This window comes from Rhinolophus ferrumequinum, chromosome 14 (assembly GCF_004115265.2).
Source record: "Rhinolophus ferrumequinum isolate MPI-CBG mRhiFer1 chromosome 14, mRhiFer1_v1.p, whole genome shotgun sequence".
Classification (NCBI taxonomy): domain Eukaryota; kingdom Metazoa; phylum Chordata; class Mammalia; order Chiroptera; family Rhinolophidae; genus Rhinolophus; species Rhinolophus ferrumequinum.
In genome coordinates, this window is record NC_046297.1 from 72,087,901 (window position 1) to 72,113,479 (window position 25,579).

Genomic DNA, 25,579 nt, shown 5'->3' on the forward strand with positions numbered 1-25,579 from the left:
GCAGCCTGGCCCCACCCCACCAGGAAAGGGATACACTGACCTGGAGAGATGGGAATCGCTGTTCCCACAGCCCACCCTGTGAGGTAAATCTTTTTTCTAGGGCAAAATGAAACTTCCAAGTTAAAGGGGGGGAATGAGGCCCAGCACCTGCAGCTGCGAGGGCCATGCGGGGCGCCCCCCACGCCAGCCCCAGCAGCCACCTGCCCACCAATGGCAGGAGCCTCTCCAAGCATGTCCACCGCCGAGGCCCGCCCTGCCAGCTCTCCACCTGTCACCCCACATGTGGCCTCACAGCCCCTGCACAGGTAACAGCTAGAGCACCACACAGGTGGCTGCACCTTGCCCAGCACCAAGGTGAGGTCCTCCTTGCGCTCGGTGATCGTGTGACACCGCAGGCGTTTGCCCCACCGCCACCCCGGACGCCTCTGGCTTCTGTAGACTTCTCTGACCGCACAGCACATGGTCCAGTCCCAGCCTGCCCCAGCTGGCCACTGCCCCGCCAGTCCTGAGCTCGGGACCCCAGTCCCTTCCCTAGGAGAGGAACCAGGGAGGGCAGCCCTGGGAGACGGCACACGCATATGATGGCGAGCTCGCTGGAAGCAGGTGCTGGCCACCCTCAAAACATCTGTCCCCACACTGCCGGGGCCCTGTGCGCCGTCCCTGCTCCCACACTAACGCCTACAAATCTGAGAGGGCTCCGGTCCCCTGCGGCCACCAGCTGGCTGACACCCTGCACTCCTCAATGCCCTGTCTGTGTGAGGAAATTAGAGGGGAAGGAGGAGGGAGGCGATCCGGGAGGCTTCCTGAAGGAGGCAAGGCTGGGGAAGAAGAGGAGCGTGCTAGGCAGTGCAGAAGGACAGCTAGCCAGGGGCCTCCTGCTGCGGGCCTCCACTCACCTGGTCAGGCCCGCACTCCCTGGAGGCCTGCTGGCAGGTGAGCTGCAGCGACACTACCCTGTGCTCTGCTCCACCCTGGGCCCAGCCGCTAACCCCAGCCTCCCAGGCTGCAGGGAGGCAGGAGGCCCTGGGCTGCGTTGCTTAGAGACCGCTGAGCTGCCCCCAGGAGGGTGAGGAGGGAGGCACAGTGCTACTCGGACCGCCCACGCTGTTCCAGGTGGATGCTGACTGGCCCAGACTGCCTGACCACCCCAGGGCCGGCGGGCACCATGAGTCAGTGGTGCAGGAGCCCTCAAGCTGGAATGATGCCATCTGGGCCCGCACACTTCCCTCCACTGTCCCCCACCCACGCAGCCACCAAAATGCTTCAGCCATATGCGTGCGACCTCCGGGCTGCTTTGGAAGCCAAGCCAGCTCGGAAACCCCGCATGAAGGTCACAACACTCAAGACCAGGCTTCCCAACAGGCTGGGCCCCAAGTCTGCGCACACCTAGTGCCAAGACGGGAGTGTCACTGAACACATCTGGGACCTTTCTGGGGCCACCGGGGGCCTGGAACGATGACAAGTGTCTACACCATGGGCCCAGAAGGGGTAGGGGCAGAGGTACCTTTGCCAGGTATTCCCTGATCTAGAGGAAACCCCGATTTTTAAATGAGAAAACTGAACTCAGGAAGGGAAAGTGACTTACCCAAAGCCACAGAGAGACAGGCTCTAGGGCCGCCCTTCTCAGGGCTGTCTGCACCAGGCACACAGGTCCTCCCCGCCAGAACAGGAGCCGTGGAGGAGAGGACCGCAGCCCCCTCACCTGCATACGGCCCCTGTCCAGCACCCCATCCGCCCTCCAGGCAGCACCACTCGACTGGAGCTGGGAGGCATCAGTGCGAATTCCCGGTTTGCAGAGTGCAGACACATGCAGATGAGGCTGTGTACGGGTGCACAGGACGGCACGCAGGCACTCACGCACACAGCTGTGTGCGCAAATGGCTTCATAACCTCCTGCTCTGCCAACTACGGCGCCAGGACAATGAGCACGCCCAGCACACAGGCCTCGGTTACAAAACACCACTCTTCACCAAAAGGAGGAATTCAGACTGCTTAGAGAAACAAACGGCTGACTCCAGGATGGGGCGGGGGGCGGCGGTGGCTAGAGAAAATCAAAAGAAAAGTCTAGAATGTTTGTTAAGCAAAAGAGTAAGGAAGTGCTCAAAGGAAGGTGGGGACAACTCAGAAGAACACAGGAACCAGCCCGAAAAGACTTCCACTGGCCAAATCCAGGGCAATTTGAGCAAGAAAATACATAAAGGTAATAAAGGATTATAACCCACTGAACAAAATAAATATCCATGAGTCCACACTGTTATAAATAAATAAATAAGAAAAAACAGGAAAAGTTCTTCCTTAGAGTAGAAACTAATAACTGTGGAAGGAACGATGGAATTAGCAACATCATAACAACGGATTCAGGCAAGAACGTCCCATGGACGTTAGCAGTAGTGGATGAAGGGCTGATGAACAACAAGATATTCACAAGTCTCGGAGTATCTTCCCTAAGATACTTATTGATTCGACATGGGAAAACAATGACTTGACAGAAGAGAAACTCGGCAGACATCACCTTAACCAAATGTTCTAAGTCAACACCGTCAGGGATGGAACAAGTCAGCATTCCGTGCCTCCCGATGCACTGACTAAGGACACAGCAGCACGTCCGTGACATTCCTGCCAACAACGTAGGACAGTGAGAACCATCAAAAATAGCCACGAGGAGACGCCGTCTACAAAAGAACTGGCCTGCACTCGGCACAAATGTCAATTTCGGAAAACAAAGAAAGACTGAGGAATTGTTCCTAAAGATTCCAGGAGGCTAGAAAGACGTCATCACTAAAATCCAGCACACGATCCTGGCTTTCACTCTGCTGCAAAGGGTATTCATAAGACAATTCACAAGGTTTGTCCTCTGAATACGAGCAGGGCCCTCAGACCAGACACAAGAAACTTCCTGGTTTTCTCCCTTCACCCACAGGCATCATGTCTAGACTTGCTGCCCAGCGGTTCAGAACACGTGCGTGTACGTCTACAAAGAGAAAGGGAGAACACAAATGTGGGGAAGTGGGACTATGGGAAATGGGGGTGAAAGGAAGTCTTTCTGTTAATCTGGTCACTTTTTGTAAAATCTAGAATTATTACATCCAAAATTTTAAGTTAAAAATAAAATAAAAACACTCTGGGAATTTGTGTAAATCCTAGAAATAAATTTAAGAAGGGTGCAAGATCTGTATACTGAAAACTAAAAAGCATTATTAAAAGAAAACGTATACGAGTGGGGGGCACATCATGCTCACGGACTGACACACTCGAGAGTGTAAAATCAGAAATCGAGACCTGGCCACTGACACAGACACGTATTTAAAACGTTTTCTAAAATCAAGAAGCCTCTCTCATTTTAAAATCAATCTATTAAACAACTCTTAGAGAAAAAAAGGAAAAATATCAACTAAAACTAAGGAATTTCTAAAAAAAATTTAAAAACAGTGAAAACATTACATATAAAAATCAAGATACATTTGAAGCAATGATCAGAGGAAAATTCATAACACGAAACATTTAAAGAAAAAAAGTAATGAACTAAATTCTTAGTTCAAAAGGTGAGAAAAAGAATAGTAAAATAACTCAAAAGTAACCATAAGAAAGGAAGCAACAGAAATAAAAGCAACAGTAACGAAGTAGGGAACAGAAAACAATAGACCTAATTTATAAATCAAAATCCTGTTTTCTAAAAAACACTAGCAGAAAAGACAACCAACTAGCTAACTTAGTCAAGAAAAGAGGGAGAAAGCACAAAGATACAATCTAAGAAATTAAAAAGGAAGAATAGTCACTGAACCAGAAAAAAAAGTTAAGGAACCACTTTCAAATCCTATGTAAATAAGTATAAAACAGACTAAACAGGTACTGTCCTGGGAAAAATGAAGTTCACCAAAAGTGATCCATCGGAGACAGAGAGCTTAAACACACAAGTTTGGATAAAAGAAATAGAAACACTTATCATAAAAACTACCCCATAAAAAAGCACCAGGACCCGATGGTTTTGCAGGGGAATTCTGCCACATTTCCAAAGTCAAATATTTCCCATGTCCCACAAATCATTCTGGGGCATTGACAGTGAGGGAAAACCTCCAGACTCTCTTATGAAGCAGGCATAACACTGACACCAAAACCTAAAGACAGTCCAGAAAAATAAAAATGGTAAATCAGTATCAGTTATGAATACTGATGCAATGATACTAAATAAAACACTAAGACAAAAGTCAAAACCCCATCTGTTTACTTTTCCTGGAATGCAAGGCACGTTCAACATCAGGGAATCCATGACTGCAATATATCATATTGATGGACCGATGGGAAAAGCTGATGTATTCCTCCACAGATGCTAAAAACAGCATCAACAAAATTCCTGATGCGAACACTCAAGAACTTTTCTGGTGAATATCCTTCAGCCCTAAAAGGAGCACCTTATTTAAAGGGAAAATGCTGGCAACAGTTCCCAGAGATCCTGGAGGGAGCAAAGGGGGCCTGGGTCTTTAGCACCATCCAACACCATCCTGGCATAGGGAGAGCGGTCCCTTCCATGAGAGATACCAGCCAGAGACGTAAGAAACAAAGGTGGGATCAAGGACTCTCTTTGCAAATGATAGGATGGAAAACTTGGAAAACACCAGAGACAACGCCCAAATTCAACGAAGTGAAGACCGTGGTAGAGTAGCAGGGTATAAAATTCACACAGAGAAAGGAGGAGTCTTCACATACACAAATAACCAGGCAGAGGGCAGAGTGGTAATGAAAACCCCATTTACAACAGCAACAGAGAGGATACTATACCTCGGAATAAGTTTAACATGAAATGGGGAAAATCTCTGAGAGGAGACGTGAAAACACCCAGGAAGACAGAGGTAGAAGTAACCAACAGAAAGCCAGCCTGCCCTTGAACAGGACGACCCTGTTTCAAAAAGCGCCTGTTCTCCCACCCCAATAAAATGCCAGCCAGCATTTTTATAGAACTAGACAAGCTGACAGGGGGATCCTGTGGGGAAACAGACGGACGGAGAATGTGAGGAAAACACTAAACAAAGGAAGCAGACCTCTACCAACGGGCTTGAAAAGCCCGGGGAATGAGGCGCTGACACCTGCTACAACGTGGATGGGCCTCGAAAACACTGTCGAGCTGGAAGGAGCCAGACACAAAGGCCACACAGGTGCATCCCACTGTACTAGAAATGTCCAGGGCAGGCAGATCCACAGGAACAGAAGCACACAGGTGGTGGTAGAGGCTGGGGAGGGGGCAGGCAGTGACTGCTGAGAGCTATGAGTTCCTTTAGGGTGAGGAAAAGGTTCTGGAATGTGACAATCGTGATGGGTGTACAGCTCTGAATACACTAAAAACCGCCCAACTGCACGCGTCAAAACGGTGCACTCTGGGGTAGTGAGTTACGTCTCAATAAAGCTATTTTAACAAATGCTAGAAAGCCTCCATAATTAAAACTCCGTGCATGAAAACATAAACCAATGGAATAAGAAAGTCTAAAAACAGACCCTTGCACATATGGACATTTAGTATCTAATAAATGCCGACAGCTCAAATCAAAGAAAGACTTTTTAATAAATGGTGCTGGGACATCTGGTTAGCCATGTGGGGGAAAAACTGGTCCCTGCCGAACATAGGAAGAATATATTCCCATAGATCATGGCTACCCATACAAAAGAGAACAGCTTCCGAGAGACAGGTGAGTTCCTCTTTAACCTGCGTGTGGGGGACGGTTTCCTAAGTAGGACAAAGACAAAAATGCTCTAAAGGAGAGACTGAAGCCTGACTGGCACCTCCTAGGTGACCTGGGCTAAAGGGCACACGCCCACATTCCCCGAGCGAGCGCCTGTGCTGCTCCTCGCCCGTGCTTCTGGATTCCTTCTCATCTTCTCCCTTCCTCCAGCCCAGCAGTCCCCCAGCGCTGCCCTCCCTCACCTGTCTGCTGACACCACAGAGCTCTCTGTGACAGTGTCGCTGTGCGTCTCTCGCAGCCTCCAAGTTTCGGTGCCACAGGAAGAAAACGGGGGGGGCGGGGAGCCCCCAGGACTGGGCAGGAGGCGCAGGGACAAGGCCTAGAGTGAGCACAACTGCCCGGGAAGAGGAAGGAGGGGAGGGCGCAGGCGGCTCAGGCCTGGCCACAGCCTCCTCCAACAGGCAGCCAGGTGGCCGTCGAGGCCGTGCGAGCCCAAAGCCTGGCCAGCCCGGCCTCACCAGACTGCAGGCTGAGCAGGGGGATGGCGGTGACAACTGGACTCTCCCCCACACCCACCCCACCCCCAGTTGCCTAAGAAACCAGGACACAGGCACCCAAGACAATCCACAGGCCATTCTCCAGGAAGGTGGCCCAGGGTGAGCCTCAGGCTCCTGCCAGCCCCTCCCCTCGGCGGCAGACCCCAGGACCTGGCCCAGGCTGCTGCGGGAGTCTTGGTTGGTGAGAAGTGGGGAACCGTGACAGCAGGGAACCCCCAGACCACCACATAGCAGAAAAGCCCTGGCCTGACTCTCCGTGACATGACCCCACCGCCAGGTCCTTCCGACCATGTGGGTTGGGTCCGAGGCACAGGCTCCTGGGTGCAGTCTGGGTGAGAGGAAGCTCGGCCGGTGAGGAGGGGCCTGGCAGAGGACGCAGCCCCCACCCACCCACCCAGCTACCTGCTGGGCCGAGCCCAGGGCTGTCAGGAGCCCAGCAGGGCTCCAGACAAAGACAGAGATCAGGAGGGTGAGACGGAGAGAGGCCAGGAGACAGACAGATGACTGGAAAAAAGGGAGACAGCCCACAGGCAGGGAGGGGCACACACCCCACAAGAAGGAGCCAAGAGAAAAAGCAAGTCTGGTCCCCAGGGACCGTGCTGATGAATGGAGCGCAGGAGAAGGGCTTCTGGAGGTGTTAGTTACAAAACTCAGGGAAAAATTAAACGGCTGAGGATCATTCACGGGGGACTTGGTTTCCAAGCACATCACTTGAGAAGTGGGAAACCCATGCCTTCCAGGCCCCTGGAGAGTTCTCTCAAATGCAAACCATTTGAAATGAGGAAGAGGAACTGAGAAGGGACTATCCTGGTGGGCACAGAGGCCAGGCAGCAAAGCGGGACCCACCGGGGGGCCCTGGGAAGGCCCCACGGCTCACCCCCAACAGACTGCTGCAGCTAGACAAATCCACACTGGACAGGGCCTGCAGGGACCCGACATCAGACAGGTGCCCGAACACCGTGAGCTCCTGCGCCTCCCAGGGAGGCCCACATGCAGGAGCAGCACGCCCCCCAGCACTGCTGGGGTCTCCCACCAGAGACTGGAGCCCAGCTGCCACAGGCAGGCCCATTCTGGGTGCTGTGATACAGCTCACAGGGCTCACATCTGTGTCCAGGGGCCCCAGCTGCTGCCCTCGAGGGGCCAGGCCCACGCTGGGTCAGTCAGCAGCTGATCTGCGCCAGGGTAGCAGGGGACCCCACAGTGCAAGGCAATGCAGCCAGCAGCGGGCCTGTCCCCCCACTTGCTGCTAGGTCCCTGACCAAGATGTTCCCACGTGGGAAAGAGGGAGGCGGGCTGGCACAGAAGAGGGCAGGCACCTGGCAGGACGGGCCTGGCGCGGGCGCCAGTGCCTCTGCTCTGTGGGATTTGCCAGACAGGCCTGGCACAGCCAGTCAGCCCACCAGGCAAGTCTGCCATCCTATTTATTACGGTGGCATAGCACGGCCTCTCAAAGTCCTGACCCGTAAATGAGCAAATCACATCATTCACAATGAAAAAACAAATCACACTGCCCCCAGTTCATGCCACGGTCATGGCAGGGTGGCTTCCGGCACGCGAGCCTGCTTCCATGCCGCCCCCACCCCACCCACGGGGGGTCCCAACACAGGAGACACAGATCATGCCCCCCAAGGCCGGGCCCAGGCAGCAACCGAGAAGCTGGAGGGAAGGAAGATGGAGGGGAGGTGGGCTGGCGACCCCACAGCCGGTCTCTGCCTCTCCAGGAGGGGAGCGGCTAGAGCTTGTGACCCGCTTGCTGCTTATGATGGTGTCAGGGGAGTGAGGAGAGTGCAAGCGACACCGGTCTGAGTCTCCGCTCTGCCTCTGCTGGACATACGGCCTTAACAAAGTCACTCCCCCGCCCTGTCTGTGCACAGACTCTGCCCCTAACAGGGTCGCCAGAGAGGGAAGGGAGACAGAGCAGGTGTGCTGACCCAGGTGGGCTGCAAGGAACACTTGGTCCAGCTGTCCCTTGCAGGGAACCTTGAGGACACAAAGGTGGCCCTGAGTCCCAGCAGGCCCTGTGCCCTGGAAAAGGTGTCGGGCAAAGGGAAAAGGTCAAGGACTGAAGGCCTGCCACATGCAGGACTCCCAGGGCCCCAGGCATAGGGGCAGGAAGCCCCCAGTGCCGACGAAGGACGGGCCAGACCCACCACTAGACACCACGGCAGAAAGCCCACCCCCTTTGTGATAAAACGGCTGCAGACTGCCCCCAGCAGGACCTGGGCTGGGCCCAGGGGGCGATGAGGGCAAGTAGGGAGAAGTGGGCCCCTGGCGTTCTGCCAGGGAGCAGCTCTCAGGGACAAATGCTGGAGCACCCCTTCCCATAGCATGCTACCGCTCAGGCCAGCCAGCCAGGTCCTAGGGCCTCTGAGCGGCAGGACACAGCAAAAAGAGAAGGCACAGGTCACCAGTCCAGACAGCTGAGTTTCGTTTGCTTGGTGGGAGAGTCAGCTGCAGGCTGGGGGCAAATCCCCCCTCACGGGTGCCCTGGGCACACGCTCTCACCTGCCAAGGTTCGTCTGGGTATGGAGTCCCTGAGTCACAGAGCTCCAACTCGTGCCCACACCCGACCCACACCTGCCTCTCCCTCCACACACACCCAGGCCAGACGCTCGGCCCCACGCGCATGTGTGCCTGTGCGCCACGGAGCCAGAGGCAGAGGAGGGCCCGGCCGGGGGAGTTGCAATGACACACATCGGAGTGTTGTTATAGCAACTTGGACCACGTCAAACAGAATGCCAGCCAGCCACCCCGGGCACCTCGTGCAACGATGCCCAGAACGGGCCGTGCAGCAGCGGGGCTTCCCACAGCACCACAGGGCAGTCAAGACACCAGCCGCGCTCGCCCCACCCTGCCCCACCCTCAGGGGAGGCCACAGGAGGCCAGGCTTCCTTTCCGGCCTGGCTCTGCCCACTGTCCTGGCTCTGCCCACTGTCCTGGCTCTGCCCACTGTCCGGCTGCCTGCTCATCAGCGGGCCCCTCCCACGATGGTGGCAGCTGAGGGGCAAGACTGTGCCTGAGTCATGAGGGCGGGGGCTGCAGGCCCCAGAAGTCATGCTCCCCGCAGACCCTAAGACTTCTGGCAGATGCGGAGTGGGCTGTGGGGGTGGCTGGAGGAGGCCCACAGCCCGCAGAAGGGAGCCATGGCCGCATCTGCTTGGGCGCACCCACCCACCAGACAGCCCAGCTTTCCAGGGGAGAACGCCCATCACCACCACCTCCCGTAGCCTTCCGGTGACGTGACGCTAGGGAGGGGAGGCCAGCGGAGGCTTGTTGTTTGTCTGTTACTTTAATGGTAGTAACCTCCAAATTAACCGGCTGAGGAGGGCAAGACCCCCTCCACACGAGAGGGGCGACAGCTGCAGCAAGGTCTCAGCAAATACGGGGAGGGGTCCCCCTTTTTACAGACGGTAGAGTTAAATCACGGATGGACACCATCACTTGCCCAGGCAGGCATAGGCGGGCCCCCAAAGAGCAGGCACAGCTGAAAGTGGTCGCCTAGGAAAAGGAGAGCCCACCACCCTCACCCCCAACCCACAGCAACACCTCACAGCCTCTCCCCTGCCTGCCTGCCCACGCTCTGGCACTGAGTGTGAGGCCAGGCCAGTGGCTGGCACACCAGGGCAGCCCTATGCACCCAGCCCTCACCTGGAGGCCTCAGGGAGGAGGTGCCCCAAGAACAGACAGGACTTCCCAGCATAGAGTCTCCGCCTGCCCTTCAGCCCATGAGGGGGCCTGCGGCGCCTGCTCAGCCGCCTGGAGCTGTCCACGGTGCTGAGCACGACAGGCCCTGCGCTGGCTCCGTGGCCTCTGCCCATACCACACTCAGAGGCTCACGGGTCCACCCCTCCCCAGCCTGAAGCTAACTCCTGCCAGGGCTGGTGGCCTTACCGCCATGGCAGGAGGGAGCAGGGCAGTGAATGAGCCCTTCCTAAGTACTTACTGTGTGCAAGCACCAGAACAGCCATTCGAATCACATTATCCTTTTTTTCATTTTCACAGTTCTTGGAGTTTACTGAATATGAGGAAACTAACCTCAAATATAAACGTGGCTACATACATTAGCATATTTTTTCCTATTTCCTTCTAGAAATCACATTAAGATGAAAAGAATGACCCCCAAAAATAATCAAACAAAAAATGTAAAAGCTCACACTTCATATTTAGAGAAAGTAGAAAATGAATACAATTTGCAGGCCCCAAAACATAGGTAGGGCTACCAAGAGCAGGAGAAATGAGGCAGAGTCCTCACAGGAGGACGTAAAGGGATGTTTGTGAGCAGTGAGGGGACACAGGGCAGCAGTGGCAGATCTCAGAAAGCACCTGAGCGTCACGGGCTGCCCCTGAACTCCAAGCCTGTGTTCACCACACCCCCGAGAACAGGATGGGCAAGGAGGGCCGGCATGAGAAGCCTCCTGAGAGCTCAGCCAGGCTCCAGCAGCAGAGCAGTGGGACCACAGGCTGCACTGCCAGCCAGCCATGTCTGCAGGAAGCAGCCTGCCACGGTGGCAGCACTGAAGGAGGGAGCCTCTCACCTCTAGGTCCAAGACATGAAGATAAAACGGGAAGAGGACTAGAGAGAAAAGACATTTCAGGGGGACTCAGAAGTGTCACCAGGGGCAGAAACAAGAAAAACGAATAAACTAAGGTAAAAAGAAAGAAATCACTTATAAAAGAAAGAAAAACCAGGCAGGCCTCAGATTTTCCCAAAGCAACACTCAAAGTCAGAAGTCAGTGGAAAGAGATCTACCAGATAGCCAGAGAATGATGGTCTAAACCCAGGAGTCCATCAACATGCAAACTGTCCTTCAAGCCCAGCTGAGTTGTGAACACATAAGCCCTTAGTCACCACTGCTCCCGTCAGCCATTCTGAGAAAGCACCTGCAGGACAAACCTCAGCCCATCAAAGGCTGACAGAGGAAACTCGATCAAAAGGGCTGTCTGTCAGTGAGCAGTCAACACATTTACCTGTAGACACAAGACTAAAACAAACCTGGGATTGGAGTGACAGATGCAAATAACACAATGCTCTGACTACAGAGAAACAACTCAACTAATAAAAATCAAGAGTGAAACGAGAAAAGAAGGCAGAATGATTAGCTCACCACTTCAACAATAAGAACTCACAAGTCAGAGGCTACAATTTACAGCTGACATTTCAGTAACAGAAATACAAGTAGGTTTAATAATACAAGGGTGAACACTGAGAAAGGTATAATTATTGACTAAACAGGACACAATAGGAAACAAGACTCCTGACGAAAACAACAAAAAGGATAAAATCCGTGCAAGTAAAGAAAACTTGAAAACATTACAGAAGAACACAAAAGGAAACCGAACCACATCTGGACAGACAAACCACCTCCTTGAGAAGGAAGATTCGATACTAGAGGTCACTCTCCCTAAGTTAATTTATAAATTTAACACAATTTCAACCCAAAACCAGTCAAGTTTGTGGGTTTTGAGTGTGTGCATGCAGGCTGGTGGGGCTGTGGGCTGGGCAAAGTGAAGGAAACAATCGACAGAGTGAAAAGGCACCAAAGGAAGGGGAGGAAATATTTGTGAACTATACCTCAGGGGTTAATCCGCAAAAACATGTATGAGGAACTCCTACAACTCAATAGTTTAAAAAAAAAAGAAAGAAAGAAAGAAAAAGAAAACTAATAACCTGGTTATAAAATGGGCTAAGGACTTAGACAGACGTTTTTCCAAAGACAATGTAGAAACGACCAACAAGTATATGACGACATGCTAGCGTCACTAACCCTCAGGGAAATGCACATCAAAACTACAGTGGCTTGTCACCTCACACCTTTCGGGGTGGCTGCCATCAAAAAAACAAAAGGTTACGTGTCAGCTAAGATGTGGGGAAATTGGAACCCGCGCACCCTGTTGGTGGGAATGCAAAATGGCACAGCTGCTGGGGAACAGTATGGAAGTTCCTCAAAAAATTACAAACAGGACCCCCGCGTGATCCAGCAACCCCACTTCTGGGTGTTTGTGCCACAGAACTGAAATCAGGATATTGAAGGGCCACTCGCATGCCTGTGTTCACTGCAGCATGACTCAGAAGGGCCAGGGCCCGTCACACAGGCACGGATTCCATGCAGTGCACTAGTGCTCAGCTAACCGGAGGCAAGGCTGGAACACCTGACCACACGGCTGCTGAGAGAAGCCAGCCGGACGCAGCGCTACCCCGGCATGATTCCACGCACACGGTCCAACAAAGTCAGAGACTGGAATGGTGGTTGCCAGGGGCTGGGCGGCGAGCAAGTGGGGAGTTACTACTCAGGGCAGTTTCCTTCCGTCAAGGAAGACGAGTGAGTGCCTAAGTCGCGACACGACCCGCCCCTCAGTCGAGGAGCCTGTCCTGCGCGCTTGAACGTTTGGTAAGAGGGCAGATCTCACGCTAAGGGTTTTTATCACAATAAAATACAGTTTTCAAAAATCTAAATACGAATGGGAATTTAGGGCATGACTCAACCCGACCATAAAACCAGTGGGGAAGAGCGGGCCGATTTCATAGTTCGGACGGGACTACTGGTGCAACGTCGGCAGAACAGCAACGCCAGACCCACACCTCCCGCCCAGGCCAGGATCGACAAGAAATGGATCAAAGCTGTACAAGCACAACAGTGAAACTAGAAGAAAACACACGAGGTTGAAAGTTTTGAAACTTGAAGAAAAGCAGCACTTTGTAACTGACTCAAACTCCAAAAGCCACAGGCCAACGTTGACGAGTGAGCACGTAAGAGCGTCCACCCGGGACGGCAACAGCACATCAGAAACCAAACGACCGGATTCGTCCGACCCTCATGAGCCAATTTCCATAATCCACAGGAAAAAGATGGGTGATGCACTTTTTGAAAAGTGAGCAGCCAAGAAATGGAAAGTTCACAGAGAAAATACAAACGGCTGACTGTTTGATACGTAAAAACATCCCAAACTCACGCCCAATAAAGGAAAGGCACATCCCCGTCTGAAGCTTGATCACACGCAGTGTGGGCACAGCGGGGCCAGGCGCGGTCACGCTTCCTGTGTGTGCACTGCTCCGTCCCCGGGAAGGGAAGCGCAGGCTGCGTCATAATTAGGAAAGTCTGTCCATCCCGACCCAGCATTTGCCCTTGGGAGCATTTATCTTACACATATGTGTACTTCACATGTACCAAATGACATGGGAACAAGGTTATTCATTCTGTAACTGGCTAAGATGGAAAATAACCTGAATGTCCATCAACAAAGGAGGACAAAATCGATTTGGGCATTTGCACACGTGAAATCTTCTGTAGTTCTCAAAAGAAAAAGAGAAGCTCTCTGTACTGATGTGGAAAGATCTCCAGGACATTCTGTTTTGAGTAAGGAAGAAAAATTAAAACCAAGGTGCAGATTTGTTAAAACATGACTTGTGAAAGAAAAAGGTAAAATAAAAGTGTATGTGTGCATTTCGTTGATCTGTATATGGTGGATTGCATTTGGTTGGTATTTGTATCCTTGTGTCGCTAGGAAGACAGGTAAGAGGCCAGCAACAGTGGTGACGAGCACTGGGCCGGCGGGGGCTGCGAGACTTGTCACTTCCACGGCATAGTTCTAGTTTTGAACTATATACACTGCTCAAACTACTGAAATGCAAGGACACTGGAAGAGTTACACTGCCATGCAGCCACAGCAGAACAGGACCCAGTAACAAAAAGAAGCTACTGATACATGTGACAACCTTGAGAAATCTCCAGGGAATTTCACCAAGGAGAAAGGCCATTCCCCAGAGGTTACACGCTGTGTGATTCCATTTCCATAACATTCCTGCGATGACATGAGAGGAGGACAGATCAGTGGTCCCCAGGAGCTGAGCATGGCTGGGGCAGCAGGGAGGCGGGCGGGTGTGGCCCAAAAGGACAACCAGCGAGGGTCTCGGAGATGGAAACAGCCATCTGCTGACTGACCCATGTGGGCATGGTGGGTGTGGCCTGTGCTCTGGCTCTGAAAACACCAACACTGGGGACGCCAGGTAAAGGATACAGATGGCTCAGAAGCATTTCTTACAACCACATGTGAAGGTACAATCGTCTCAAAATCAAAAATTTAACAATAAGACAGCAGGCTGTCAATGTCCATGCCTCCTGCGGCCACCAAGCAGACAGAGCCAAGGCCATATGCAACCTGATCTGGTTTCCCCAGCACCTGCCTCTTGGAACAGGGGGACCAGAAGGGAGCTGAGCCAGCAGGCCAAACCTCTCTGTGCACAGGGGGAACCCCTGGAGGAAGAAGAGAGAAACCCAGGAAGGAAGGGTGGCCCAAGGCACAAAGCTGCCTGGCCACCATCTCAAGCTCCCTCCCTCGAGGGGGGTGGGGGCCCACATTTCCTGGCCGCTTGGGGTGGGATCCCTCACTGGCCACTGAACTGTGAGCAAAAGCAACCGGCTCCCGTCTGAGCCAGCCTTTAGTTCCCAGGACAGGACCCCCAGAGCTCTCCTCCCTCTGGCAGAGAGAGCACATTCCTGACAACAGCTGCTCTGTGACCCAGCAGCGGGGTCTCTGACTCCACTGGACTAGTCCCTCCATTCCCCAGAACACACACTTTCGGTGCTTCAGGCAACGAGACTTGGGGGACGCTTGTTACCTGGACTACACCGTTAGGACCTCCAGCCAGCCCATCACATCCGTGCCTACACCTGGATGCCTGACTTCACTCCTGCCAACCTGACCCCAAGCCCCATGAGACCGAACCCTGCATGTTGCCCATGGGCCCCACCCCTCCACTGGCCTCCAACCCCTCCTGCAGGTGAGCAGAGGACCAGAAAGGTGGCAGGTGCTCTGCCCTGTCCAATGTCATACCAGAGGAGTCAGGGCAAGGCCGCACTGGCCAGCAGCAGGCAGCTCTGGCTTCTGCTTCCCCGCATGCAACACGAGGCTGAGCCACTTTTAGAACGGTTCCCAGCGACAGAATCCCTTCTTTAAACACAACGGCACCCAGAAAGCACAGGTGGACACAACACCAGAGCTGCTGTGGGGAAAGGGGGTGCAGCACCGGGGACCCTGAGCCCCTCCAATTCCCAGGAGCCGTCTCAAACCCACTGGTCCAGCAGCTCTCCCCAATCCAGGGTCCACAGTGCTGGGGGCAGCGTGGGACAGACTCCAGGTTCTCCAGCTGGACCTACGGGCTCTGCTCCCAGCCCTGCGCTGTACTTGTTTTGTGGCCCTGGGGAAACGACATCACCTCTGGCAGTCCAGGAAGTAACGACCCCCCGTCCCCTCCTCTGCTCGGTGGCCCTGACACTACCTCAGGCCCCCCACGTGCCAAACACCTGTCAGGTCAGCTCTCTACCTGGACCCCAGGAGGCAGTGAGCTGGACGCTGAGACTCCTCCCCGAGCAGTGCTGAGTCCCAGAGCGGGCCACCGTCCTCTCCAGGACACGGTCTCCCTTCTGCACTGAGCAGTGGGTGCCGCACACATCACGCACCTGCTCACGGCCGCCAGCCCCCGGGGACGTGCGGGTGGCCCGGTGCCCCGGAGGCCCAGCACAGCGTGCTGCTTCCCAATCACTAGCTCGAGCCCGCACAAGTGCTTCTGGAATGCCTACTGTATGCTCTTCCTGTCCTGGGGCCACAGAGACAGAAAACACCCCGGTGACCCTGAGGGAGTGCAGGGGAGCCCCACGCTGAGACATGACCAGGCAGCGAGGGAGCTGCCTGTGAGACTGCACTGGCCTGCAGCCCTCTGGGGGCCCGGCCGCCTCCAGGACTCGAGCAAACAGCAGGCAGCCAGGGTGCCAGGCCCCGCGGGTGGGCACGCTTCCACAGAGCAGCGCTCAGCAGAGCTTTGAACGGTGGGAGGAGGACGCCAGGTGGGGTTGGCACCCGCCATTCCAGGCAGGGGGCAGCGAGCTGACACCCAAGGACAGGCTCAGGGGGCCGACACAAAGGCCCAGCAAGTCAACCAGAGGCTGGAAAGACGATCAGGTCAAATTGCAAGGAGCTGCCACCACCAAGTGAAGGAGGCGGCGCCCAGCGGACGGCCCCCCAGGAGTGAGCGCCAGAGCTGCGCCCGGGCAAGAAGGCCAGAACAGTAGGAGTGAATGGAGGGCCTGCCGCCGACCGGATGCTGGGGGCGGCCAGAGCGTCCACCCCCACAACGGAAGGTTTCCTGGACCCTGGACGGGGTGGAAAGGACCCCCCACCCCCAAGCTCATTAGCACTTGAGCTGCGGGGATTGGCGGGGATGAGGTCAGCCCTGGGTAATGAATCCAGCTCCTCCTGGGCCCTGCTGCTGAGCCCGGGGCTAGGAGGGCAGCCAAGCCCCGGAAGGAGGCTGCTGTGCTGCATTGTTTCAATGTGGGGAGAGGTGGGGTCTGGGCCTTTCCGAATCCTTAGCTGGAGGAATTAGGCAGCCAAGGTGGGGGCGGGCGGGAGGGACGAGGTGGCACCCGCCTCCTCCTGGCTGGCTCTGTCCAGCCAAGTTCCCAGAGCAAAGTCCTCACACGCCTCCCGTCTTCCCCAGATGACATCCCATCCTCTCCTTCACCACCATCCTGGACCCCCAATGTCTGGCTTCCTAGCTGGTGAAGGCCCAGTCTGCACCCCTCATACCACACTCAGGGTCTGGCTCAGGGGACAGACAAACATGGAGAGACAGATGCCACGTGGCCCCAAAGCCCTGAAAATGCTTGACTCGATGACTGCACACCTTTCCACAGGTTAGGGAGGGCCAATCACAGCCTGAAGGAGAGCTCATTCTATGTCACCGGTCACCCAGCCTGACCGGGGACAAGAATTCCACCTGGGCCACCCTCTCCCCTCTGTGAGAAATACCATGCTTCCGAACCTGGATTCCTTAAAGCGCCCTGACCTTCGCTAAGCTCTCCTTGAGAACGTTGGCTCAGTAAGGGAGAGAGGCCCAGGACTGGGTCTTTATGAGCATAACCACCGCCATCACCAAGTACGTCCTCTACCCCACGGGGCATCAGGCAGGGCGCAGGCCCTCCCAAGCTGGTCCTGCGGGAGGCAGCAGAGCAGAAATGCAACAGCGCTGGGTTCAAATCCCGACCGTTCCCTGAGGACTCTGGGAAGGACCTCAGCCCTGGGAGGGCTGCTGACCTGAGGGACATCAGGAACCGAGCAGGCGCCTGGCAGACCCCAGAGGTCACAGCAGTGCTGCTTTACACACTGATGGTACTGACCGGTGATGGTCAGGCCTCCTGCACTCCCACCAACCCACCTCAAAGGCGGCCAAGCCTCGCAGTCCAGGCAGCGCAAGCTCGGGAGTGGGAGGCAGCGGGGAGGCAGCCCGAAGGGCCCCTCAGCAGAGGGACAGGCCCCCACACCCCTCAAGCAACATCTCCAGTGTCCGTGTTGGCCACGGAGCTGAGGCCACCACCTCCAGGTGGCTGCTGCAGGGCTCAGGAATGCGCTAATGAGGGACATTCATCAGGTTCCCATAGCTAAGATGCTGCAATGCTGTGTCGGGGAACCTCATTGTTTCCGTACCTGGGCGCTAACACCGTCCTTCTCTCAGGGGAAATCAGGCAGAAAACATGACAGTCTTCCATGGATCCGGTGAAAGTAAACAACAGAGGTGTCCTGGGCTGGAGCTCCCGGCTGGGGCTGAGGGGTCAGCGTGATGCTGGCCCTGCTCTCCTGTGCCCAGGACGGCGGCTCTCTCCCAGAGGCGGAGCCCAGGGTAATGAGCAGCCCCCTGTCCCAGTCCCTGGAAAGGCCCAGCTGTCCCAGCAAGCGATCACTGCATGGCGGGGTCTACAGCACAGAGCCAGCCACATGACACTGAGCGGAGGGCCACCAGGCCCAGCCGCTGCAGGCTGGGGAAGGGCACACACCTCTCAATGCCAGGGCGGCCTCCAGCCACAGACCCCGCACGCCATCCCACCCAGACCCCTGGCCCCTGCTCCCGCAGCCGTCCCCAGTCCTCTTCAGTGGTGCGCAGCGAGGCTCACGCTGGACCAAAGCCCAGACCTCCCCTGCCTCCTGAGGCCCTCACAGCCCCGCCCCAGGCAGCCGCACCTGCGGGGAGCCCCACACCCTGTGTCACCCTCCAATCTCCACGGCCTGCACCAGCCTTCTTCCCTCCGTCCCCTCCTCGCAGGCTAATGCTGTGTCCGGGCCTCGGCCCAGGCCCCCCGCATCCAGGACTCCTTCCCACATACCCACCCACGCACAGTCGCACCCGTCATTGGCCACCCTCTGTGACCCCACTCTGTGACGAGGCCAGCCCCATTCTGCTCCCACACACCCTGAGGCTCTGGGCAGGGCCTGGCCTTAGAACATCCTCAGGGAACGCTCTGCATCGCGGATGGCGGCCTGACCACAGACACCGTGGCTCCGCCAAGGACACAAGGGCCCTGCCACTGACCCACCCAGCAGGCCTGCTTGCCTGCAATGGCACCTGCAGCCCACCTAGCTGGCTCAGTCCTCACAGGCCTGCCCAGGCCCAGAGAGGACCTCAAGGAGGAGGGCTCCACTTCCCTTCACACCCGTCCTGACCCCCAGCAAGGCTCAGGCTGAGGGAGACAATCCCGCTGCTGGAAAAAGCTGGTGGAACGGCTGCGACGGGCTTCTGAGCACAGCGCTGGACTGCAGGCAGGGAAGGCACCCTAACAAAGCCCCACCCCCACGCCCAGGAAGCGTCGCCATTGGCTCTGCAGCTCGGGCACCTGCCAGGCACCTGCCTTAGCCTGTTGGTGGGTCCTGTCTTCTCCAGCAGGACTCGGGCCAAGACAAGTCCCTTCCTACAGAAAGTCCCGCTGGCTCCACGGGCCGCGCTGTAGGAAGCGTGGCAGAGTAAGGATGCAGGTTCAGCTCAGCTCTGTCACAATCCCTTCACTTCTTCAACAAACACGCACTGGGAGCCCTCTGGTTCAGGCCGGAGCCACAGCTGGGTGGTCAGTGGTGCAGCTCCCAAGTAGGACGGGAGGCAGACGGGCAGCCTGGCGTCTGGGCTCAGGGCACATGGGAGGAGCCTTCTCTGAGCCCAAGTCCCTCAGCTAAAAAATGTGACCTGCAGCCCCCTGGCCTGCTTCAGCACACCCAAACGGGATAAGAGGTTCAAGGTCAAGTACAGAAAAACCTACAAGAATTAGTACCGAACAACCAGAGGTAACGTCCCGGGGAGAGACGGGACAGGCCCGTTCATTCTTCAGTTCTACTCATTCTCTCTTCATTCACAGATTCAGGAGCCAGGCAGTGCTGGGCAGGAGGGCAGAAACCGGCCAATCCGAGAGACGGGCTGCCTTCCGAGCACCGGCGAAGCCATCACTACTGACATCACACAAATCAGATTTTAAAGCACAGTGAATTACAGCAAGACGAAGCCACAGTTAAATTCCGTTGGTAGCAAATAACACAATCAAAACAAACCCAGCAGCCCCCGATCTGCCCGTGTGAGCTAGAACAGCCCAAGCCCTGGCCACCTGGTCAGGTGCCAATACTGGCCAGAGCAGTGAACGCCCAGCCACCTCAGACACAACCCGTACGTCGGGGTAGAGTGGATGACACCCTAGAAGTTCGCAGTTAGGGGCGTGGGCAAGTCCACATTTCTGTGCCTCCGTTTCTTCAGCTGTCACACTGGGTAACACAGGCCTTCCTCCTGGGCTCACTGAGAAAACGACCTGAGTTATGGGGCATAATCACGTAGGACAGAGCCCAGCAGCCGGCACGCTGTGTGAGCGTGGCAGGGACGGTCAGTGCCATCACCCCAGAACACTCACCCATCCTTTCTGGCCGACCAACCTTGCCGCGCTACCCAGCCCAGCTCAGAGCCCACCTCCTGAGAAGGCCTCCTTCAGGACGCTGGGGCGCACATCTACTCCGTGTCATTACGCTCAGCACACCCCTCATCACAGCTGGAAGGTAAGTCCCATGTCCATGCTTCAAGCTTTCCACATCTTGAACAGACAGACCCTCGCCACAAGCACATGTCTCATTCTGTTCTCTTCACTGGCTTCTCCGTGCAGTCTACTCACGCATCAACATCTGCTGGGTGCCCAACAGGCTCTAGAAGCCGGGCTGGGCACTCGAGGTCCAAGGGTGACCAAGAGGGAGGTCCGTCCACCCCAGGGGCTGCCAATTATGCGTGAGACAGAGATCATTTGAGTGTAACACAGAAAGGCCAGGTAAGCACCTGAGGCTTGGAGCCATGGGCGTAAGTGGGTGAACCCAACCCAGAAGAGGCAGGGGACAGGAGGGCTCCCGAAGAGACATGGGGAGCACAATGGCACTCCAAGCCGAGGGCCTGGCCCCCACACACTCATGCTGCTGGGAAAAGACATGGGATGTTCAGGAATCGAGGACTTCTGCACTGCTGGGGCCCATGAGGCAAATCATGGAAGATGTGGCTGGAGCGACACGCAGGAGCCAGACCCTGGCCTTCACCCTGCAGACGGCACAGAACCAGGGAAGGGACTTAAGGATGCCTTCCCACGAGCCCGTGAGCCCCCAGACCACGGTTCCGTGCCTAGGCGCCCACGTCACGGAACGTGACTGACTGACTGTGACTGACTGTCACAGTCAGTGCAGCCAGGCCAACAGAGGAGGAGACATAAGAAAGTGGTCCGACTAAAGCTCCCCCTCCCCCAGGAAGCCTTCTAAGATTTGCCAATCTCCCGCAACCACTGGCAATCACCACCTGGCACTTGAAGCTGTGCTATCCTTGGCAGGCATTTATTTGCTGCACCAGATTCCTTCCAGGACCTACAACCTGTGAGGCTGAACCACGTGAAAGCACTGTTATAACAGGCGGCAACACTCCAAACTGACAAACTTCATCTGTCTCCTTCACCCTAATACTGTGTCCACGCTGGGGGTGCAGTAATGACCAACCCTAATCCCTGCCTCACAAGCACTAAAGATAAAATAGAACACAAGCAGCAAGCAGCAGTGACAGAAAGGAAAGGAGGCAGAGCCTGAGGCAGGAAACACTGGTGGGAGCGGGTGGGTGGTCAGAAAAGTGAGCCAAGACCTGCCCAGGGGAGGCTGAGGTGCCATTCTGCCAGGAACTAGAAGAGGGCAGGTGAGGAAGGAAAAGGGCTGGGATGACAGCAGGCCCACCCCGTCCAGGAGACTGGCACACAGAACTGTGCGACGGCCACAATGTTCCATACCTGTGCCAAGTGAGGCCAGTGGCCACCACGCTGGACAGCGCACACACCGCCCCAGGGCCGGAAGGCGTGTGATGCGAGTCTTCCAAAGGAGGCCCCTGGAGGGCGTCCAAGGGGCAGCACCGACGGGGTCACCTGGATGCTCCCCGGGCGGGCGCAAGGTCCCAGCTCTCAGAGGCACCTTTTAAGCCAAACTCAGGAAGAGCCGGAAGGCGCGGAGGGAATCGCACAAGAGCTGGCTTTCCCTCGAGGACTGGTTCCCACGCGCTGGGGGCTGGGGATCGACCCTCGAACCCAACGAGTGGGCACTGGGGCCTCAGGAAAAGAGCGCCCATCGCCCTGGGACCCTGAGCGCTCCGAACCCGCCGCAGGGGGCGACCCGAAGCCTGCGCCCTGGGGTGATTCCCCGCAGCTGGGCGCCCTCGGGGAGGCGGAGCTGGAGCGCCCCTCGGCCCGCCCTCCCAAGGCGGCCCCTCCCCGCCAGAGGCCCCGCCCCCAGGCGGCGGACCCGCCCCCGCCAGCCTGCCCCGCCCCGCGACCCGCGCGCCCCTCCCGGCCCCGGACCCGCGCCCTCCCAGGCCTCGGGCCACGCACCCTCCCGCCCCGGCCCGCCTGGCCCTCGCGGGTCCGCCCCCGCCGGCCGAACCTGCCGCGCGCCGCCACCTCACCTGGGCCCGGGTGGCTCGCGGGCGATCTCCGTGCGCTCTGGGCGGGAGGGGCGGTGCGAGGGGCGGAGCCTACACCCAAACATCACGTGACGGCCCCTCCCGCGCTGGCCCAGCACCGCAAGGCCACCCCGCGCCGGGCACCTGGCGTCAGCCAATGGCCGCGGAGCCGCGGACGCGCCGTGGACTGCGTGCGCCCGAGGTCTACAAGTCCCAGAGTGCCCCGCGCGGGCAGCCGGAAACGGCCGGGGACGGCGGCCGGCTGGGGCCCAAAGCCCGCGCCCACGAGCGCTTCGGGGCCGGGGGCGGCCGGTCCGTCGTCACCCCGAGCCTCAGTCTCAGCATCCGTAGACGGGTGACCTTGAAGGTGAAGTTAGACAAGGAGCGCACAGGGCCAGATCGCAGGCGTTTCGGGAATGGGCCCCTGCCCGAGCCAAGCCCGACCTGGAGGGGTCCGAGCCCGAGGAGTGCGGAGGCTCGCTGGTGGGCTTCCCCGGGACGCGGGCCCCCCTCGCCAGAAGAGGGGCAGCCTGTCGCCCCGGACGCTGAGACCCAAGGGAGCCCAAGGGCCTGTGCCCACGGCGCAGCCCGAGCGGCCCCTTCCCCGCCAGCAGCCGGGTGCGCCCTCCTTCCTCCGGGGCGGGCGGCTGGCCACCCTCCCTGCTCTGCCTGTGGGCACGGGGCTTCAAGCCCCTGACGACGGCGCCCCTGCCCTCCGGGAGACACACTGGAGAAAGGGACCTGGGGACCTTGGGCCCCACCCCTCAAGGTCTTCTCAGCCTGTTTCCCACTGATGAACCAAGAGCCACACCTGGGGCAGCGGAGCGGCCACACATAACATAGGTCCTCCTTACCGCTGTCATACCACGATTGTTGTTCTCCTCGGCCCAGGTTAAAGGCAGCCTCCTTATGACTGCTGGCGACCCCGGGCAGGGGCTTGCTGAGCTCCTGGGAGGAGGCCAGACCCAGACACCTTTGTCAGCGCCCAGAGGGATATAAGCAGGATTGTTAAGTTACCACACAGCGAAGCATTTCCATGGAGAGACTGAGCCAGGCAGCCTCCTGCCAGCTGGGACTAATTTCACCCCCAGACAGCATCACAGGGGAAACAAGCCCTGTTCTCTTCATGCTGCTGTTGACAGCTTTCCTATAGGATCTGGGCCCCTTGTCCATCAGGATGGGACCATCGCCCTCCCAGGTGTGTGTCCTGCCCACTGGAGGACGGGCTTCTTGAGGGCAGGCCAGATGTTTGTGTTCGCATCTCTGCATCAGCAGAGTGCCTGGCACAAGGTGAGGCCAGGAGCAGTGAGGGGTGGTGAGCGAGCAGCTGAGCTGTACTCCTGGGCTTAGTTTTCACATGGTGTTCCCCACGGAACCTAGTATTTGTTCCAACCCCAAACCTACCCAATCTGCTGAGTGATGTTGAGCAGTTAACACACCTTTTCTGGGTGTGTTCTCAAAGGTTCAGTGCAGGAGTTGCCCAAACCCGAGCGTAGTAAAGCGCTGGGGAGAGAGGGAGCGGACACAGTTGCCTTGTCACCATGCAGTGACGCTGTCATGAGGGGGATGCACCCTGGGAAGGGGCTGGCACAGGCCCAGCATATAGAGGGTTCTGGCTGAGGCAAGCGCCTGGCCCCCAACCATTCAAGACCAGTCATGTCATAGCACCAGGCTCAGAAAATCAACTGCTCCATGAGACTTGTAACAGCCTCCCAAGGTATTTAACACCAAGCAGGAGTGGCAAAAAAAAAAAAACAAGTTAAAAGAAATGCATGAGAGAAGCATGTGCATGTTGTCTGTTTAATCGCATCCTCAGTGGAGAAGTTTGCCACTGTCCTGGGAAAAGGCAGAGCCAGCTCGTCCTCCATCCCCGAGGGCGGAGGCAGCTTCACGCCCCATGGAGCACCATCTGTCTGTTCCATACTCACCTCCCACGTTTGCTACCTGGCTCAGTGTCCCCTTGCCTCTCTCGACAAATCTTATCCTATTCACCATCATTTATTTACTCACAATCTTTTCTTCCAGTGTCAGGCAACATGCTAGATCCTAGGGATACAGTATGTTATTCCTGGGGTGTTGAAAAGGTTTCCCAGAGAAGGAGCATTGGGGCTGGGTGCTGAAGGATGAGTAGGAGTTTGTCAGGCAGGCACATGGTGAATCTAACTTGGCTGCTGAAGAAGGCTGCCACATCCTCCTCCTGTGTCAGCTTCTGTCCAGACTCCTATGCCAAACAGCATACGGGGATTTGCCTGGGCCCCCACTTCCCCTCCCCCTGGCTGCACACGTATGCACAAACATGGCCCCACTCACTCTCATAGTCACACGCATTCTCACACTCAGAGTCAAGAATTGACTTCCATGGGCTACCACCCACCCTCACCGCAACAACTCAAAACCCTCCTGACTGCTGTGTGTGGGACACATAAACGAGATGTTAATAAGCAAACATAAAAATCAGAGGGAACAGCATTTTACAAAATCACAACACTCTGTACTTCCAGGGGCCCCCTCTCCCCAGTGAGCGCTGCCAAACTTCAAGACAGCGCCGTGGCCGGGGCGGGGGGTTGGAAGCACCGAGAGCCTCACCTCCTGGAGCTGTGATGAAGTGCGGGAGTCCGTGAGGTGGCGGGAGGGGAGCTCTGGCTCCGGGCCCTGTCCAGAGGTGCCCCTCTTCTCAGCTTATGGGGCTGGTCTGATTTGGGGATAAGGGACCAGCCACATGAGGCCCTTCCTGGGCCACCCGTCATGCCAGAATCACGTCCAAGCACCTTGCCCCATGTTCCAGGCCCTCTGGACACTGTTGCCCGTGGCAGCCAGCTGTCCAGGGGCACCGCACACCTCTGCCTCCAGCCCCTGAGCTGTGCCCAGCCCGGGCCCTCTGGCTGCAAGCTGACTTCCCCGTCTTTCAAGGCTGTTCTTCCCACACATGTGGCCCTCCTCCTGGGAATCTTCCCGACCCTCCAAGCTCCCCAGCCCCAAACTTGCCTCTTCCACAGCACTTATCACACTGACACACACACACATATACATACAGACCTGTGGGCTACTTGTTGGCAGCAAGTGGCACAAGGCTGTTTCCCTTGTTTGTTGAATGAATGAATGAATGATAGAGTGGCTGAACTGAAGGGATCTTGGAGAGCATCTGGACTATTCTGGGGAAACTGAGGCCCAGAGCAGGGATGTGGTTCACCAAGACCGCCGACCAGTGGGCAGAGCTGCTTGGCCCCCAAGCTTCTGGCCCCCAGTCCAATGTTCTTCCCTCCTCAGTGGCTGTGGTGAAGGCCCTGAGGCCAGGGCCCTGCCCTCACTACCATGGTCTTTCCCCTCCCCTGGGGTCCCCACTGCTCTATCAGCTCTCTCTGAGCTGGAGACCCCTGGCTGTCCCTTCTCCATCTCGTAGACCTGCCCCTTGGCCAAGCTATGGGCTCTGAAATACAGAGAAGGGCCATCTGGGCTGGGTGCTCAAAGACATGGCTGCGACTTCTCCCTCTGTTCCTCCCCCTTCCCGACCTCGTGGAGCCCGGCACCAGAATGGACAGCGTCTGTGGCCCAGAGAAAGGTAACCCGAAGGGACCACAGTG

The 25,579-nt window shown here is 56.7% G+C and overlaps 1 protein-coding gene across 8 annotated transcripts in view; it reads right to left on the reverse strand.

The window, feature by feature from the left end:
* The window catches only part of TSNARE1 (t-SNARE domain containing 1), a 71,719-nt gene extending 49,547 nt beyond the window's left edge, over positions 1 to 22,172 (reverse strand). For 7 of the 8 annotated variants that reach the window (XM_033126023.1, XM_033126020.1, XM_033126025.1 and 4 more), the window contains exon 1: positions 22,002 to 22,172. In XM_033126023.1, coding sequence (XP_032981914.1) covers positions 22,002 to 22,084 — 83 coding nt within the window. In that variant the 5' untranslated portion in view covers positions 22,085 to 22,172. Of the gene's footprint in view, positions 1 to 21,336; positions 21,768 to 22,001 lie in introns of those variants that run through there. The other variant, XM_033126022.1, reaches the window with a different exon arrangement.
* Between the last annotated feature and the right edge of the window lie 3,407 nt (positions 22,173 to 25,579).